Source organism: Chanos chanos, chromosome 6 (assembly GCF_902362185.1).
Source record: "Chanos chanos chromosome 6, fChaCha1.1, whole genome shotgun sequence".
Classification (NCBI taxonomy): domain Eukaryota; kingdom Metazoa; phylum Chordata; class Actinopteri; order Gonorynchiformes; family Chanidae; genus Chanos; species Chanos chanos.
In genome coordinates, this window is record NC_044500.1 from 21,359,474 (window position 1) to 21,376,532 (window position 17,059).

At 41.4% G+C, this 17,059-nt stretch overlaps 1 protein-coding gene across 2 annotated transcripts in view; it reads left to right on the forward strand.

Moving 5' to 3' along the window:
* Window positions 1-15,114, forward strand: part of nbeab (neurobeachin b) — a 253,431-nt gene extending 238,317 nt beyond the window's left edge. For both annotated transcript variants that reach the window (XM_030776247.1, XM_030776248.1), the window contains 9 exons: window positions 1,944-2,033; window positions 3,729-3,921; window positions 5,460-5,531; window positions 5,750-5,905; window positions 6,186-6,356; window positions 11,233-11,334; window positions 11,600-11,796; window positions 12,316-12,467; window positions 15,024-15,114. In XM_030776247.1, coding sequence (XP_030632107.1) covers window positions 1,944-2,033; window positions 3,729-3,921; window positions 5,460-5,531; window positions 5,750-5,905; window positions 6,186-6,356; window positions 11,233-11,334; window positions 11,600-11,796; window positions 12,316-12,467; window positions 15,024-15,114 — 1,224 coding nt within the window. The remainder of the gene's footprint in view (window positions 1-1,943; window positions 2,034-3,728; window positions 3,922-5,459; window positions 5,532-5,749; window positions 5,906-6,185; window positions 6,357-11,232; window positions 11,335-11,599; window positions 11,797-12,315; window positions 12,468-15,023) is intronic.
* The last annotated feature ends 1,945 nt before the right edge of the window (window positions 15,115-17,059 follow it).

A 17,059-nucleotide genomic window follows, 5' to 3' on the forward strand; every position in this document is an offset into this window, starting at 1 on the left:
ACAGCGTTGTAAAGCGCTGCTGACTGATGCTTAATGGTTGCCAAATGTGTCTGGATCAGTTTTCACTGATGTCCAGTGGTTCCTGGTCACACCCTACCAGGCTCAGGAGACAGAGTCCTTTTCCCTCTCTCCCCAAAGTCATGCATCAACTAACGAGTTTTTCTCTCTTTCTCTCTCTATTTTTTTGTTGTTTCGGAGCTGCTGCAGTTATTTGAATCTGCAAATGAAAGAAAGTGCTTTTTTCTCTTGAGAGGCCTTTGATGTGTAATGCAACAATGTTAAATCTGATAGGAGTCCAGGAGTTGACTGTCATGCTATGTGGTCACATGTATGTGGAGCTTTTTCAGTGCTAACAGGTATTTTCAGACAGGCACGCATGACTACTGAGGCATGCATGCATTCCCAGGGTACTTAGTTAAGCTAATTGAGCTTAGAATTTGCAGTTGTATTTAATTACTTTGAAATGGTAATTCCATACCTCCCATGTCTTACCTTCTTCGTATACTTCACATTTATGCTTCCATAATTCTCAGCAGTATGTGTCACCTGGCCATCGTTATTGCCAGCGTTGTTCTGTATTGGCAGTGTGAAGCGACATGCCACAGAGAGAGAGAGAGAGAGGCACAGAGAGAGAGAGAGAGAATGTAAATGGCTCTGTGCACCATCGTGTTGACAGACACCTACAAGCTCCTGTTCGGATGCTGAGGGTGGCTCCTGCCCCATCAGTCATTCTCCACACAAGTGCCTCTCTCAGTCAAGTTTAACAGTCTTGCCTGTGAGCCCTTAACCCAATATGTCACCCAGGCAGAGTCATGTCAGCCTAAACATCCATTCTTTGGCCTCTTCAGCTCTGCCCTTCTCTGCTGTAGTAAGCCCACCTAACGTTTTGAAACCTGGTCTCCATGTTTGTGAGCTCAGTGTGGGTTTTAGGATCAAATAACCTGTATTGTGTCAAGTTGTTTGTTGACAACCAAACTCTATGACCATCTGAAGGTTTGCTTTTCTGTATTTCTAGCATTTACATGGTGTTTTCCCAAGTTTTTTGGAAACCCAAACCCTCAAAATATCCTTCCGTTCAGTACCTGAAATATTTTGACAACCGTAGTAACAGCATTAAAATGCATTTCAGACCATCAAAATTTCACCCCTACTTTGTAACCATTCTCCTGCCTACTGCTTGACCTCACTTCTGGATCAATATTTCACTGGAGACCCCTGAGGCATTGCTTCTCCAAGTCTCCTTCATTAAGGTAGAACCTCAGTCTGTTTGACTGTGTGTGAAAGAGAGAGATAGAGTGAGAGAGAGGGAGAGACAGAGAGAGAGAGAGAGAGAGAGAGAGAATGGGGGAGGTATGGTGTGTTTGTTCTTTCTCCTTTGTGTTCGGCACAATAAGATCTAAGAGCGTGCAGTGCTGCAGTCCCGTCCGGGTGTCAGTCCAGGTTAGCGTCTGTTCAGCAGGGGGGCCCCTGCTCCTGGAAATGGGAGCGGTTAACTGAGGCATGTTAATGGGGGAAGGCTTGTCTCTTCCATGCTAACACTTGGATGACTCTGCAGGCTTTGGAAGGGCAAAGATGGTTGGCTATGATGGACTGGGAACAAACCCTCCCCCCTCTGAATCTGCACCCCCTCTTCCCCATCCCACTCTGCTCTCACCCACCCACCCCCTTCCCTCAGAGGCGAGGCCGAGTTGGGGGGATTTGCTTGCATTGTCAAGTAACGCATTGACCCATCACTTTGATGCCTATCGATAGTGACAGCCTGCTCTCTCTCCCTCTCTCTCATCTCTCTCTCTCTCTCTCTCTTTCTCTCTCTCTCTCATCTCTCTCCCTCTCACTCTCTCTCCCTCATCTTTCTCTCTCTTTCCCACTCCCTCTTTCTCTCTTTCTCTCTCACTCTCTCCCTCCCTCTCTTTCTCTCTCTCTCTCGCTCTCTCTCCCTGCAGGCAATGGAGGCCCAGATCCAAAGCTTTGGACAGACGCCATCTCAGTTGCTTATCGAGCCACATCCTCCACGCAGCTCCGCCATGCACCTGGTGAGAACAGCATGAGTGCAAGTGTGTGTATGTGTGTGTAATGTCCGCACACACTGTATGCTATGTTCTGTAGCGTGAGGGCGGTTATATTAGATAAGGTCAGTCGTGTTTGACCTTCTAACGTCACCAAAGAGCAGCAAACCTGTCATATCTGTGCTTGTGTCAGAGTCTCAGTGGTCTCCCCAAGTATTAAGTGCATCTCACACCATCCACATGCTTGTTAATATTCCCATTGTCAAGGTATACCTCACCCCAAGGTTTAATCCAAATGGCCATGTTAATGGGAGACATAGATGTTGCATCAGATAATGTTACCTCAGGTAATCTCTCATAAAATACCCACAATACACACACGCACACACGCCCACAATACACACACACACACACACATTCACACACGCCTTCTTCAAACAAACGCACACACACACACACATGCACATAAACACACACTCAAACACACTATTCCGGATTAGAGGAAAAGAGTTGTTCTCAGTTCTGTTGAGAGAAGAGTGCTCCCTACTGGTTTTGTGATGCATAGGAAGCATGTTAGGTTTTGTGATGCATAGGAAGCGTGTTAGGTTTGGTAATACATAGGAAGTGTGTTAGGTTTTGTAATGCATAGGAAGCGATTTAGGTTTCGTACTGTAGCCACTGCTGAAGTCTGTAACACTTTCATCTCAACTAATCACTAACTCAGCTTCTCTTATTTAAAACCTATCAAACGCACATTCATTTAAGCTTAGTGTGACAGAACAGGATCCTGTTTATGTTACAGGTAGAAGTTTCTGGAAACAGTTTAAAGAAGCATTCCCAGGGAGATCTGTCTCTCTTTCTTTCTCTGAGGATCACTGTGAGAATGTAGCAAGAGCGACAGAACTTTTTCTTTCATGTGGCCCCTTTCTTAACCTGCCTTTCCCAGTGTGGGGTTTCACATCCCAATGCGACCTCTTAACTGGACCCACATTCTGCCAGATGTGAGTGTGTCTGGCCGAGTCTAAAACATGGAGCGGTCGGATGTGTGGTCATAGTCTGAGGCAGTCCACCCCCTGTTTTCTGCAGGTTTAGGTTGTAGTGATTAGACCCTGTATCAGTGTCAATGTCAGTGTCAATGCAGTACAATTGAAAAGGATTTCACCCAGGCTGTTTTGCAGAATGGCTTATTTTTGTGAAGAGTAAAATCAAACTAATACCCAGATTAGTAGTTTTATTGTCTGTTTTTGTGCCAGTATCAGTGTCATAAGTTTTTTAACAAGTATCTACAGTGTCGCATCCATTTTAACAAATTCCATCAAATTTGCTTTTCTGCCTTTGACAGTGCTTTCTCAGTAAAGTAAACATTTCAGTGATGTTTCCTTCCTAGCACACAGACACACTCAAAGTTTTGGTCACAGAACCAAAACACCTTCTTCTAGCACACAGACACACTCACAGTGAAACATGTTTTTCTAGTTTGAACTGTGAGATGTATCTTTTCTCCCCTTAAACACAGCGAGTGTTTCTAGCCCATCTCTTCTGTCTTCCACCTGGTCTTACCTGTGATCTCCACATCACTAACTACACTTCACTCTGCCCTTACTCCCTTTTTTGAATCCCTCCACTTTCCCTCTCTTTCGGCCATTCTCTGTGTCTCTCTTTCACTTTCCCCTTCTCCTTGTTCTCTCTTACCTCTTTCTCTTCCTCTTGTCTGTGGAACAGTGTTTTCTTCCTCAGAGTCCACTCATGTATAAAGACCAGATGCAGCAGGATGTTATCATGGTGCTCAAGTTTCCCTCCAACTCGCCCGTCACTCACGTGGCCGCCAACACCCTCCCTCACCTCACCGTGCCTGCCGTCGTCACGGTGACCTGCAGCCGCCTGTTCGCGGTCAACCGTTGGCACAACACCGTGGGTGAGCAAACACTCATAACGCCTTGTTGTATTGTATTGTCACATCATGCAACCTGTCACAAACTCTGCTTTTCCCTGTTTTGCTGTAGTCATGGTTACATTTAGTTAGCTACATGGCATGTCTAATCATTGCCTAGATTATACACTCACACCAGCCATGCTGCTCTGGCGGTGCTCAGTGTTACATACTGAACACTATGGAGTGTTAATCAGGGTGTTCTGTGACACAGTGCTGTTAGTTAATCCACTGACACAGCCCTGATGTATCTGGATAAAATCACCGTAAATCTACGTAACACATGTCATTTTTTTTCATTCATGCAATGACGTCTAGCATTCAGTTCTCAGCTCCCTGTCTATACACACTGTGAGAAACGCACACACACACAAACCCACTGTACATATAAGCAATGAGGACCTGCAAATACACACATATGCTTTCAGACACACACACACACACACACACGCATCAACCTGGAACACTTAGCCATCCATCAGAATTTCCTCTATAAAACCTGCATATAGCATTGACTGCTAATGACCTAACCACTCTCTAACAGAGCTGTCACCTCCACACACCTCCACACACACACACACACACACACACACACACACACACACACACACACATACACACACACTCACACACACACACTCGTACAAACACACCTATACACACACACGCACACACAACTTATTCACTGTCTGAACTCATCACAGTTATCTCAAACTACACTGATAAGATTCAATTCAGTTCCCAATTCAATAATTACAAACTATGTACTATTTGAATCTCCTGGTCCTTGGAAACACACAAACACACCAACATACAGAAACACAGACACACACACACACACAGAAACAGAGACATACACCCTTAAACATACACAAACACTGACATACACATGTTCCTATTCAGCCATGTGTGAACAACATTACCCATCTACCCCTCCCTAGGAACCTGCCTCACCTGATGGGTCAGAGGTTGAGTGCTGTGGTTACAGGGAAATTAGGCGTCGTCGGTCACCCCTTTCACCTCGCACCTCTCCGGCTGTCACACCAACACACACTGATGTCAGGACCAAACTCCACTAATGACCACAGCTGCGGGGCTGGGCCTGGCCTGTCTGAGAGGGGAGCAGTACGTGCTCTGTGCCTCCAAAAATAACGAGCATAATAAGCCAGCCATATTTTTCTGCTGCGTTTCCCTCACACACAAAATGGTTGCAAACACCCCGCCCCCCCACCCCCACCCCCCCCCCAAGCCTGCCTCCAGGGTGTGATAACTGAGATCTGACTGAGAAACAGAAATCTATAACACCCCCCCCTCCCTCCCTAGCCCTACCCCCAACCTCAACCCAAACATCAGGGAGGGGTCATGAACTGGCCTTGGCCCTGACAGCTGAGCAGGTGTGTGATTGGGGCTGATTGGCTATTCTATATGTAGTTATGTATGTAATGCTGAAACCTGTGTGTGTGTGTGTGTGTGTGTGTGTGTGTGTGTGTGTGTGTGTGTGTTTATGTGTGTGTGTGTGTCAGGTCTTCGAGGAGCTCCAGGTTATTCACTAGAGCAAGCACATCATCTACCCATTGAAATGGACTCTCTGATAGGTGAGTGTGAAGTGCAGTGTAAACAGTGGGATTTCCTCATGAATAAAAGTCATCTTTAAGAAGTATGCACACTGCTGACCAATCACAAACATGTAAAGATCATCTAAGACTGTCCTAGGACAGACCTAAGTTACAAGCTTCCATGTTAGTGAAACACACAGCTAAGTCTAGGCATGGAGATGCCTCTGAATGTGCTGTGTTGGGTTTGTTTGTTTTAGCCAACAACTCTGGGACAAACAAGCGACAGATCACTGACTTGGTCGATCAGAGTATCCAGATTAACACACACTGTTTCGTGGTGACGGCAGACAACCGTTACATCCTTGCTTGTGGATTCTGGGACAAAAGCTTTCGTGTGTACTCCTCTGAAACAGGTATACTGTTTATACTCATTTATGTCAAAAGGATTTTCTTCCAGTGTGTCCCTAGATTAGTCAGGATACATGATGAAAAAAGGTATGAAATGGATGGCCTTTAACGAGATTCACGAGATATACTATTGTAAATTAGGACATTTTCATCCTTTACCCCAGTGAGATGACATACCTGCAGAATATTTGCCAGGTTAATTTTTTTGACAGATTATAGCACTGGTAGTACTTATTAATTACATTATCAGATACATGAGACTTATCGTGTCCGCTGCGCACGCAGGCAAGCTGACACAGATCGTGTTTGGTCACTGGGATGTGGTCACGTGCCTGGCCCGGTCCGAGTCCTACATAGGCGGAGACTGTTACGTTGTGTCCGGGTCCAGAGATGCCACCCTGCTCCTGTGGTACTGGAGCGGACGACACCACATCATTGGAGACAACCCTAATAACAGTGAGTGTACCGAACATCTACTGGTCATGAAGACCAACGGTCATAGAGACAGCACAGGCCAGTGCCGACCAGTGCAAACCAGTACTTATAAAACTTATGTCTATTGGTGTAATACTGGTACCAAAATTTCCAGCTCTGATTGATTGGCTGAACTGGACATGTAGTGAGCATAAAACCACTATTGGTTATAAGTCTGGAGGCTGTTTAATGTTTGTTCTATAAAGGACCTATGAAGAACCGATTGCTAAAAGATTCTCATATTGACAGGTGGCTGTATGAAAAAGATGAGTAAAAATGGATGGGAGGAAAAATTTGAGATATGTCACATTTGTGTGAAACAAGATGTGTAAGCCGGTGATTCAGTGCAAACATTATGTAGACCCACAGAAAGCAGGTAGAACTTCATACCAACCTTTAAAATATGCAACATTTTTTATTTGAAGTATGTTCCATGATTGCTTCCAGTGTTTTTATAATTAGTGGGTATGTCTGCGAGCTTTGTGAGGTCATGAATTTGTGTGTTTTTTGCTGTGGCAGGGGTGTTGGATGTACACACACCTTGATGATCTGAGGGTTGCGTGTGTGTCAGGAACGCCAGTTTTAGGTGTGAGTCTTTGCCAATTAACTTTCCATAGCCTCCTGTGGTTAATTAAGTATTTTGGCTTGGTTGCCTCCAATTAGTGGCATGTGAATTTGGATCCTGTTCTTTGAGGAAGAGAGCTGAATTCCCAAGGCGCTCGCACTCACACCAAGGTCTTCCTCTGCAACTTCCCCTGAGTGAAAAGGCTCCATTCATCAGACAGAAACAGTAATTAGATCATTCACAGGACTAGCATATTCAAACGGTACCAGACCTCTTCACATGAGGTACCTCAGTACTCTCTTTCCAGAACTATGAAAACTGCCCACAGTTATTATTACCTAATGTTAACCATGAATGTTTTCAGTGTTTGACCACAAAAGACATGAAAACATTGCAACAATACAGTTAGAAAATAAGGCTTTCTAAAACAGATAACTTAGAATTGTATTTGGGCATGTGTGCTGAACATGTCATTAACATGAAAAGGATTCCTCTTTATCCTGCTATGGTACTGTATCTCATTTAAGTGGTGAAAAAAAATCAGTGCTGAAACAGAAGAGGGAAAACAAAACTTGGTTTAAGATTTTGCAGCAAGATAGATAAGTAAGAAATAGAAGAGTGCCCTCTGGTGGTGGGTTCAGGTACTACAACTGTTTGGGCTCACACGATGGGAACAGACCTCTCTCTTTCCAGACAAAAGACTTAGATTTAGACTGCTTTTATTGTCATTTCCGCATATGCATGTCTCATACATATAGGTGAACCAGACTATGTTTCACAAGGACCACAGTGCCACATAAAACAAATAACACAAAATAAATATTTAAAAAACAAAAAGTACTCAGTAGTTAAAGAGATATCCTAAGTTTAAAGAAATATATGGGGACTGTACAATATGCAAAAATCCTGTACATGCTATAACAGAGTGAATATGTAAATATGTACAGATAATGGAGTGTCTCCATTAAGTACATAATCACAGGGTTCTAATACTGTGTTACTTTCTTATTGAACAGCATCGCTCATTTGTTTTTCCGTGGTGTCAGAAACAGAAGTCATACTATGTGACTATGTTACATTAAAACTTGTATGATTAATATGTTTTTTCTCTACAGTACGTACACTGTTCTAACAGTGTATGTTGGAGCTGTAAAAGCTTATCAGATGAAATTCACAGAGCACGCCACAGTGACTGATATTACAGCGGCTTCTGTCATACCATTGCACTATGCTCCAGTCTGCTACAGACATGTCCTGGTTCTTTTTGTCCACATCTGTGCCACTGGAGTCATTACTCAGTGTCATGGGTTTCCTGAGTGAGCTCCACACGTTTGATTTCATGCCTCCATCTCTGCGGGCAGCACCGGCCATCAGGGCTGGGGCTTTTTGAATATTCAGCAGCTCTCTGGACACTGGGCCCCACAGCACCCTGACATGCTGTAGAAATTGATTTTCCAGAGTCCCATAAAGCCTGTGTGTGTGTCCTCAACATGCACTAATTAAAATCGTGTGCAGGTCACTGCAGCGCCTGCTCTGTGGCCCGGCAGCCAATCCCTGCGCTTGACCGCCGCATGAATTTGCACTGTGTTATTGTGCTGGTGAATTTCTGAAGACCCTGGAGGTTTCTGCTGTGGAGACTGATTGAATCTTTTGTGGGAGTAAGGGGATATGGGCCAGGTTGATCCCCGGGGGAGACCCAGGCTGACGCATGTCCCATCCCGCTCACTCACAGACGGGCTGCCGGCTGTCACTGCAGACCAGCATGAAGCTGGAACCATATTGATCAGTGTCTTGGCAGGCAAAGCCACACCTAATGTGGAGAAACATACATAGTCCACATATCGTCTCTATGTTAAACAAGTAAACATAAACACTCGATAAAGATTGTTTGTAGCTTTTGGCACCAAAGGGTTATGATTTCTTGTATGATTTGTGAACTAGCTCAGTTCTGACTGTTCACAGTACTGGAGGAGACAGAGTTTGGATCTTCCTGAAAGCATTTTACAGACAAAAACACTGGAGCATCTACACATTTTACAGACAAAAACACTGGAGCATCTACACATTTTACAGACAAAAACACTGGAGCATCTACACATTTTACAGACAAAAACACTGGAGCATCTACACATTTACAGACAAAAACACTGGAGCATCTACACATTTTACAGACAGAAACACTGGAGTATCTACACATTTTACAGACAAAAACACTGGAGCATCTACACATTTTACAGACAAAAACACTGGAGCATCTACACATTTACAGACAGAAACACTGGAGCATCTACACATTTTACAGACAGAAACACTGGAACATCTACACATTTTACAGACAAAAACACTGGAGCATCTACACATTTTACAGACAAAAACACTGGAGCATCTACACATTTACAGACAGAAACACTGGAGCATCTACACATTTTACAGACAGAAACACTGGAACATCTACACATTTTACAGACAAAAACACTGGAGCATCTACACATTTTACAGACAGAAACACTGGAGCATCTACACATTTGTGAAGCACAGGGTAATATTCTCATACTCTCTGCTATGCGTTATAGAATACTTAAAAATACAGCCTAGTTCAACTTACAAAACTAAATGGCGCAAAGCCGCCCAAAGCCATAAGAACGATGGAGTCTCTATTCGTTAGGTAGTGCATTGATCTCTCTACCTAATGAGCCTGTTGTCTCCTCATTGCACAAATCAGGTTAATTAATCAGAGTCTGTTCATTATTTTGTTCCACTCGGATTATTCTGTGAATTTGTTCCGCACACTGTCCACAAATGTGAGAATTCAGTCAACCATGGTGAAAAGCAAAAGTGTGAACCTCTTTTTTTTATACCATAATGCAGCATAGTTTTTACACATACAAAAGCGTGTTTTGATGCCACATGCAACACACTGATAGACACTTTTACATAAAAAAAATAACCACTCAGATATTTTAATGTTTCAGGTAATACATAACAAGTGTTTTTTTGTTCTTGTTGTTGATTTTTGTTTTTTCACTCAGTGTTTTGTAGCTAGCTTTAAAGATGTTTGTGTCTGTTATAATAGGCGGGTGATTTGTTTGAGTTGGGGCTGGGGTCTGCTCCAGGTCTCTTAAGGAGCATCAGCTAACCTCTCCCCTTGTCTCATCAATCAAATGGCACTGTGGAGATGGAGTGGCCCTCTGCTGCCAGTCTGCAGCCTGCAATAACCATCACAATTAAGAAGGACAGGCCTTTCAGCTTTTTATTTCCCCCTTAGACTCTTACAGAGTAGGACTTGTTTAGCAATACTGGTGTTTAGTTCTGAGTGAATCATAAAGTGCGGGTGTTTTGTAAAGAACTCACAAGAGTTGAGTGTATGCTTACATTTTCATATTTCATAAATACAAAAAGACTGTTGTTTAAAACAATGAGTTCCACTCATAAAATCATTGCACTGGTCTTTATCAGCAACATTTTTAACACAGTAACTCTAATTGTGAATTCTAACCTTAGTGTGAATCATGCTCTACAGGTTTTACATTTGTCATTAATTCACAATACACCAGCAAACTGCTTGTTGGTAAACAATGCATCATAAACAATGAAAATATGTTATTTAGTCGACATACTTGTCAAGTGATTTAAGTGAATAATATCAGGCATGATCCATTGTTGTGTCAGTCTGTGAAAAGTGAACTGAATTGGTTTGGGTTGTAGTGACAGTTAAAGCTAAGCAGGTCAGCCTGCAGTACTCCTGGAAAACACAGACTGCTTATCGGATAAACCAAACCCAGGTACCAAACAAACTCTGACCCAAAAATCATGATATGAACCAAACTGTGAATATAGATAAGGGTTACGCCTCCTACCTTCTTCACAACAACATAGGATTAGTACAAATAGTAAAGAACAGTCATGAGTCTGTAGGATTAGTATGAACAGTAAAGAACAGTCATGAGTCTATAGGGTTTGCATAAACAGTAAAGAACAGTCATGAGTCTGTAGGGTTTGCATAAACAGTAAAGAACAGTCATAAGTCCATAGGATTTAAATAGTGATATTGGGCTCTAAATAAACTTGAAATATCTACCTTGAAATACATATCTACTTGTTTCTTGGGTATGTGGGTATATGTTCAGTGTATGTTGGATAACATGTTATATAGGCCTAGGCATAAAAATGACTAGCTGTACAGATTTTAAAATCTCAAAGGCCAAATAAAGCATATCTCTATACCATTAGTAGGTCTGGCATTTGCTGTATTTCTTTTTGAAATATATATTCGCTGTGTTCCTTGTTATGCAGGTGACTACCCAGCTCCCCGGGCGGTGCTGACAGGTCATGACCACGAGGTGGTGTGTGTGTCTGTGTGTGCTGAGCTGGGACTGGTCATCAGTGGAGCCAGAGGTCAGTGAGCACCAGGCTGCTGTATCAACAGACAATTGCATTTCACCTCAGTCTCATGTCCCAGTCAGTGCATGCATGTTTCAGGCAAAAAGACCTACACCTATCTAATGTTGCTGGGCTGCTGTGTATGGTCAAACTGATTGTTAAAGATATTTTTTATTTAATTTTTTATTTAATCTTTTAACCCTCTTCATATTTCAGTCGAAAGGAATTACAATGTAATTTTTGTATAGAATATAAGGGGGAGTGACTTTTATTTTGTCAGAGGGGCCGTGTCTAGTCCACACCATCACTGGGGACCTGCTGCGGGCCCTGGAGGGCCCTGACAACTGTGTCTTCCCACGACTTATCTCTGTGTCCAGTGAGGGACACTGTATCATCTACTATGAAAGAGGCCAGTTCTGCAACTTCAGCATCAATGGCAAACTGCTGGCCCAGATGGAAATCAGTGACTCCACACGCGTAAGAACACCACTCTCTTTCTGATACAACGCTGACAAACAGAGACTTGAAGAAACTATCATCATGATCCTTGAGTCATTTTTCTTTCACTGTAAGTCAAGTAAAGTAAAACAATTTGCTTCACTATGATGTCACATTATTTGTGCTGAATTTAAAATCAGTCATTTGGGCTTGGTTATTGATGGAAGAAATGTGATAGCAGGGGATCTACAGGAGGAAGAACAATGAAGAGATACCACATGGAAAGATCTGTCAGTTTTTTCTGACAGAATCAGTTTTTCTTTTCAGTCAGACTGTCTCACAGACTTACAAGGTGGAATCTTAGCACTTACAGCACTGAAATAACCATGAGATTAAATTTTAAAAAAACTGTATTTCAGCTGAAGCATCTGACCTATTTGGTTGAAGAAACAAAATCCAAAGTGAATGTATATTTAACAAAAAAAAGGAAACAGCAAATCTGAACCCTTCACACTCATCTCTAGTAAAGACGTCTGTAAACTGATTTTTACCGTGCAGGCCATTCTGCTGAGCAGTGATGGGCAGAACCTAGTAACCGGTGGCGACAACGGAGTGGTGGAGGTCTGGCAAGTGTGTGATTTTAAACAGCTCTATGTGTACCCTGGGTGTGACGCAGGTATCCGAGCAATGGACCTGTCACACGATCAAAGGTAAGGGAAACAGGTAGAGGAAAAACAATACATCTGCACTTGTATATTTACAGCTAACCCAAGCCTACACTGTGTTTCCATCAAATCTACACAAATACATTCTATAGGACTCCTACCCCTATTGTGCATGGCATGGGCAGGTCCCTGAGTTTTCTTTAACTACACCTTGAATCTTATTCTCTGTTACTGTAATACTCTCAGTGTTGACTATCTGGGGCCTGCCTAATGTATCTATACATACAATGTTCAGCAGTACAGGCAAACCAGAATATTTTATCTCAAAGGAACTTGGACACGAGAATGAAGGTACAAGATTAAATTCTTTCAGCAAACATAAACCATCCTTGTGTGAAGAAATCACTGAGATTTAGAAATAATTATTTCCAATAATCATTTCTAATAATCATTTCTACTGAACAAGAATTAAAACAAAATAGAATTTAGTACTTTAATACTTTAGCGGATTCACACACATGCAGACACATGCATTAGTGAATGCCCCCCTCCTCCCACACATACACATATTCTGACTCAACTATCATTTTAACTGTGTGTTCACATTGGAAGCGGCCACAGCATCAAAACGACCGGACGTCATTCGTTTTCTATGTGAGCCAGCATCTCTCAGCAGCAATGAGCGGTGCATCTCGGGCAGTGTGTTGACTTTATGGTAATAAGCTATGATGCGGTTTGGCGGCAACCAATCTGAATTTAGAAGTGCTCCACTCTAGAGGATTCAAGAGAACACAACCATGTAAACTTTTGTTCCCATCACACATTAGTTCCCAAGCACACTGGAGGAGAGTTTGATCATTGCTGTGGCAGGTTTTCCAATTCTTTATGACATGTCCCTGTTTGCGTACAAACGAATGAAGCATGAAGCATGGACCAAGGTGTCTGAAATGGTCAGTATGATCAATGCCGCATCGAGTGCAACTATCTCTTGATTATCTGTAGTGATAAGAAGCACAAAACTATTTATAGCCAACATTTTCACTCCAGAAAGCTTGTTTTTAAGCGGGAATGATGTTCATTGGCTCGAAACAACACTGATTTCACCAATTAGGCCTACACTTATTAGTCACTAAACTTCAGTTAGGAACAGGACCACAGTTACTTAAATGTAGGCTACACACAAATTAGCGTTAATGTTAATTAAAGACCAAGGCTAGTAAATGTGTCCTATAAACTGCATGTTGAAATCTGACTGAGCACTTAGCATGAACACAAAAGTCACACCACACAAATGGCTTTTAAATTTCCTTATCAGTTTATTAGTTTATTTTGTTACCAAACATTCACTCATTATCTAAGCCAATTATTGTAATTGGGGTTGGGGGGGGGGCTGCTGGAGCCTATCCCAGCATTCAGTGGGTGAAAGGTGGGGAAACACCTTGGACAAGTCGCCAGTTCATCACAGAGTTACCAAACTTGTAATTATAATTGTTCATTTCTTTCCTTCGTCATTGATTTCTCACTCTCACATTTAAAATATTTCATGAGGTGAACTTATACCCAGTGTTGCCAGATGTACGATCGTGAATGTACGATAATTTTGCCCTCTGTTTGATGTATGATCAATAATGCCAAGAAGTCCCATAATGTATGATAATTTGATCATTTTGTGGCATGTATTAGTATTAGTAGTTGTAATCATTTTAAATTATTTCCCGACAGGATCAGGATAGTAAAATATGGATCTTACATCCACAGTGTTCGACAGTGTTGTTGGCAGAGCAGCGTGAATTTTCATGTTCTCGCTGCTGCCAGTGTGAACGTAGGGTGGCGCAGCAGCCACCGACAAAACCAAAATTAGATCAAATAAAACTTAGCCTGTGTCGACACAAACTTCTTAAATGAACAGTAAAACAAAATATAGGATGGTATCTCTCAGTGTCCAGTGTTCTTTCATGTCGTCGAGCGAAAAGGCGCGCCGTTTACGTCCAGTTGTTTTGTCCAATCCGACAGTGCCAGAGGAACTTTGGGCCTCTACCAGGTAGCCCAAAGCACTATCTGATTACTCTTTTCATGTCCATATCAAAAATTGTGAAACTGGAACCAGTAGTATTAATTCACCTTGGGAGTGAACCCAACCCGACTTGTAATCCCTTAGCTTAGTGCACTCGTGAAAGTGTTTATCAACTCAGCAAGAAGATACTCAAGCTATTTATACAAGTGAACAATGTACAACAACGAGCGCTGTCGGCGATCCGAAGACGTGAGTGACATTCAGAGGAAGTGAACTCCGCGCCAAAGTTATTGCAAGCAGAAAATATTTTAATTTGTTGTAATAAATAAAAGAACGAAATAACCTTATTAACCAGTTACCATTATTTCAAATAAATGTTTCTGTTCCAGAACATTAAAAAAATATAAAGAAATATCGATTGTTTCTGGTTTTCGTTTTCGTTCCTGAAACGGTTCAAAGCCTTGGTACATATACAGACATACTTTCATCATGGGTAACTTTCAGTCTATGTAAAACACACACACACACACACACACACACACACGCTCAAACACTCAGACATCTAATCTCCTCTCTCTTATTCTTAGGACCCTGGTTACTGGCATGGCGTCCGGTAGCATAGTGGCATTCAACATTGATTTCAGCCGCTGGCATTTTGAGCATCAGAACAGGTTTTGAACGCAGACTTGGCACAGCCATGGTGAGCCCAGTGTGCCATGAGGGCCAAGTGAGCGATGGCAGCAGGCGTGTAACCAACCAGGAGATGGGCATCGAGGAATTGAGAGCTGGAGAGAAAATAAGGGTTAACTGAAGAGAGATAATGGGAGAGACGTCTGCATATGGCTCCTTGGATCAGAGGTCTCTCTCTCTCGAGAGCTGTCTCAGCAGAACTTCTGTCTGTGTGTTACTGATCTATCACACCTGAATCCCCCTTCACCCTGGTCTATCACACCTGAGTCCCACTTCACCCTGGAATTAGTCACACTGCGTTGTGCTGAGATTGTCAGTGTGGAGACAAAGAGTGAAAGCTAAAGCTTAGGAGAAAGATATTAGCTGAGATAAAGGAGAGAAGCTTTGCAGTTTTTTACACCCTTCTTGATTCATGTCCATTGTTTTTGGACCTCATTCAAACTGTGAAAAAATATTTTATATAATTAAACAAGCACTCTCAAAAATAAGACATATCTTACCTTCTTGGAGAAAAAAAATGTTTTGTTCTTTTTTTTAACACAAAAAGCTTTTGAAAATACACAGTTAAAATGAATATGTTGATTGATATATTAATATATTTTACTCTTCATAAACACTTTGTGCAAAATCCATAACTCAGATCCAAATTCATAAGACAGATGTTTCTTATTAAAACACGACTGTGGCCAGTTTCTTCCGTTCTGCCTAAATAAGTTACATCGGTCCATTTCGAAATCAGGCTAGCATTTCACGCCAAAAGCTCTGTTGATGTTTGTAGGAAAAATTTCACACTGATAAACTTATTTGTTAGTCTGTGTCCTGGTGTGTTTAATCTAGTGTCAGCTACAGCACACAATTTTCAGTTTAGATTCTCTCATAATAGTGACTTTATTTTTAAAATAAGTGATGTAAGTCCACAATATGATAAGCAATATAAGATAATACCCATTGTGAAAAGGCAGTTATTCATTTAATTAATATAAAACAGTGAGATCTAAGAGTGGCTGTATAAAGACTACGCTAATTTTTTTGTTACAAGTATTACTGTAGTATTAATGCCTGTATATGATGTGTGTGTGTGTGTGTGAGAGAGAGAGAGAGAGAGAGAGAGAGAGAGAGAGAGAGAGAGCTGAGTTTGATAAAGAAAGGGAGAAAAAACATTATGCAAAGATTTTTTTGTTCTTTGTAAATGACCTATCCATATGACATGTTGGCTTTGCATGCAAAAGGACACAGTACTGTATTTTTGCCAGTTAAACATTTTTCTTCTCATTTGCAAATAATGTAGATTTGATAATAAATTAATGATGATATGGGTTATTTTGAATATTGTACAAGCTGTTAGGAAAAAAGAAGAATTTGCTGATCACCCCTTCCTCTTCATTTAAGGGAATCATTTGATGTTTTGGTGAAGCTATTTTGATCTTGTTTTGATAACTGAATGATACTGTACTTGCTGTTCTGGAGGTTTGCTGTGATGTATCAGTCAGCATTTGGTTGTTTCCAGCTGTTCAAATGAACACTAATGCCAGTAAATGTGATCTTGTCAAACTGATACCGTTTCCTTTTGTTGTCTTTTTAATAAAATAAAATGTGTTAAAGCAAACTGCATCTAACTGAGATTATATATACACACAGTTATTATATATATATATATATAGTTTAATTTAGTATATAGTATTAGAATGTATAATATTCTTGTATTGTTGGTCTTTTTGTTTATCACCAAATGCTTACACATATCTCAATGTGTTGTAATGTTATGCCACTTAATTTATTTGTAATAATAATATTTTGTATAAATATTTAATATTTATTTAATATTACTAGTCATTTATTAGTAATACTCCACAATATTGATACTCAATAATATTTATGTTTGGACAGGTGGGCAAGACCAAATTGCCTTGTACTTACTAAATACAGTACTATG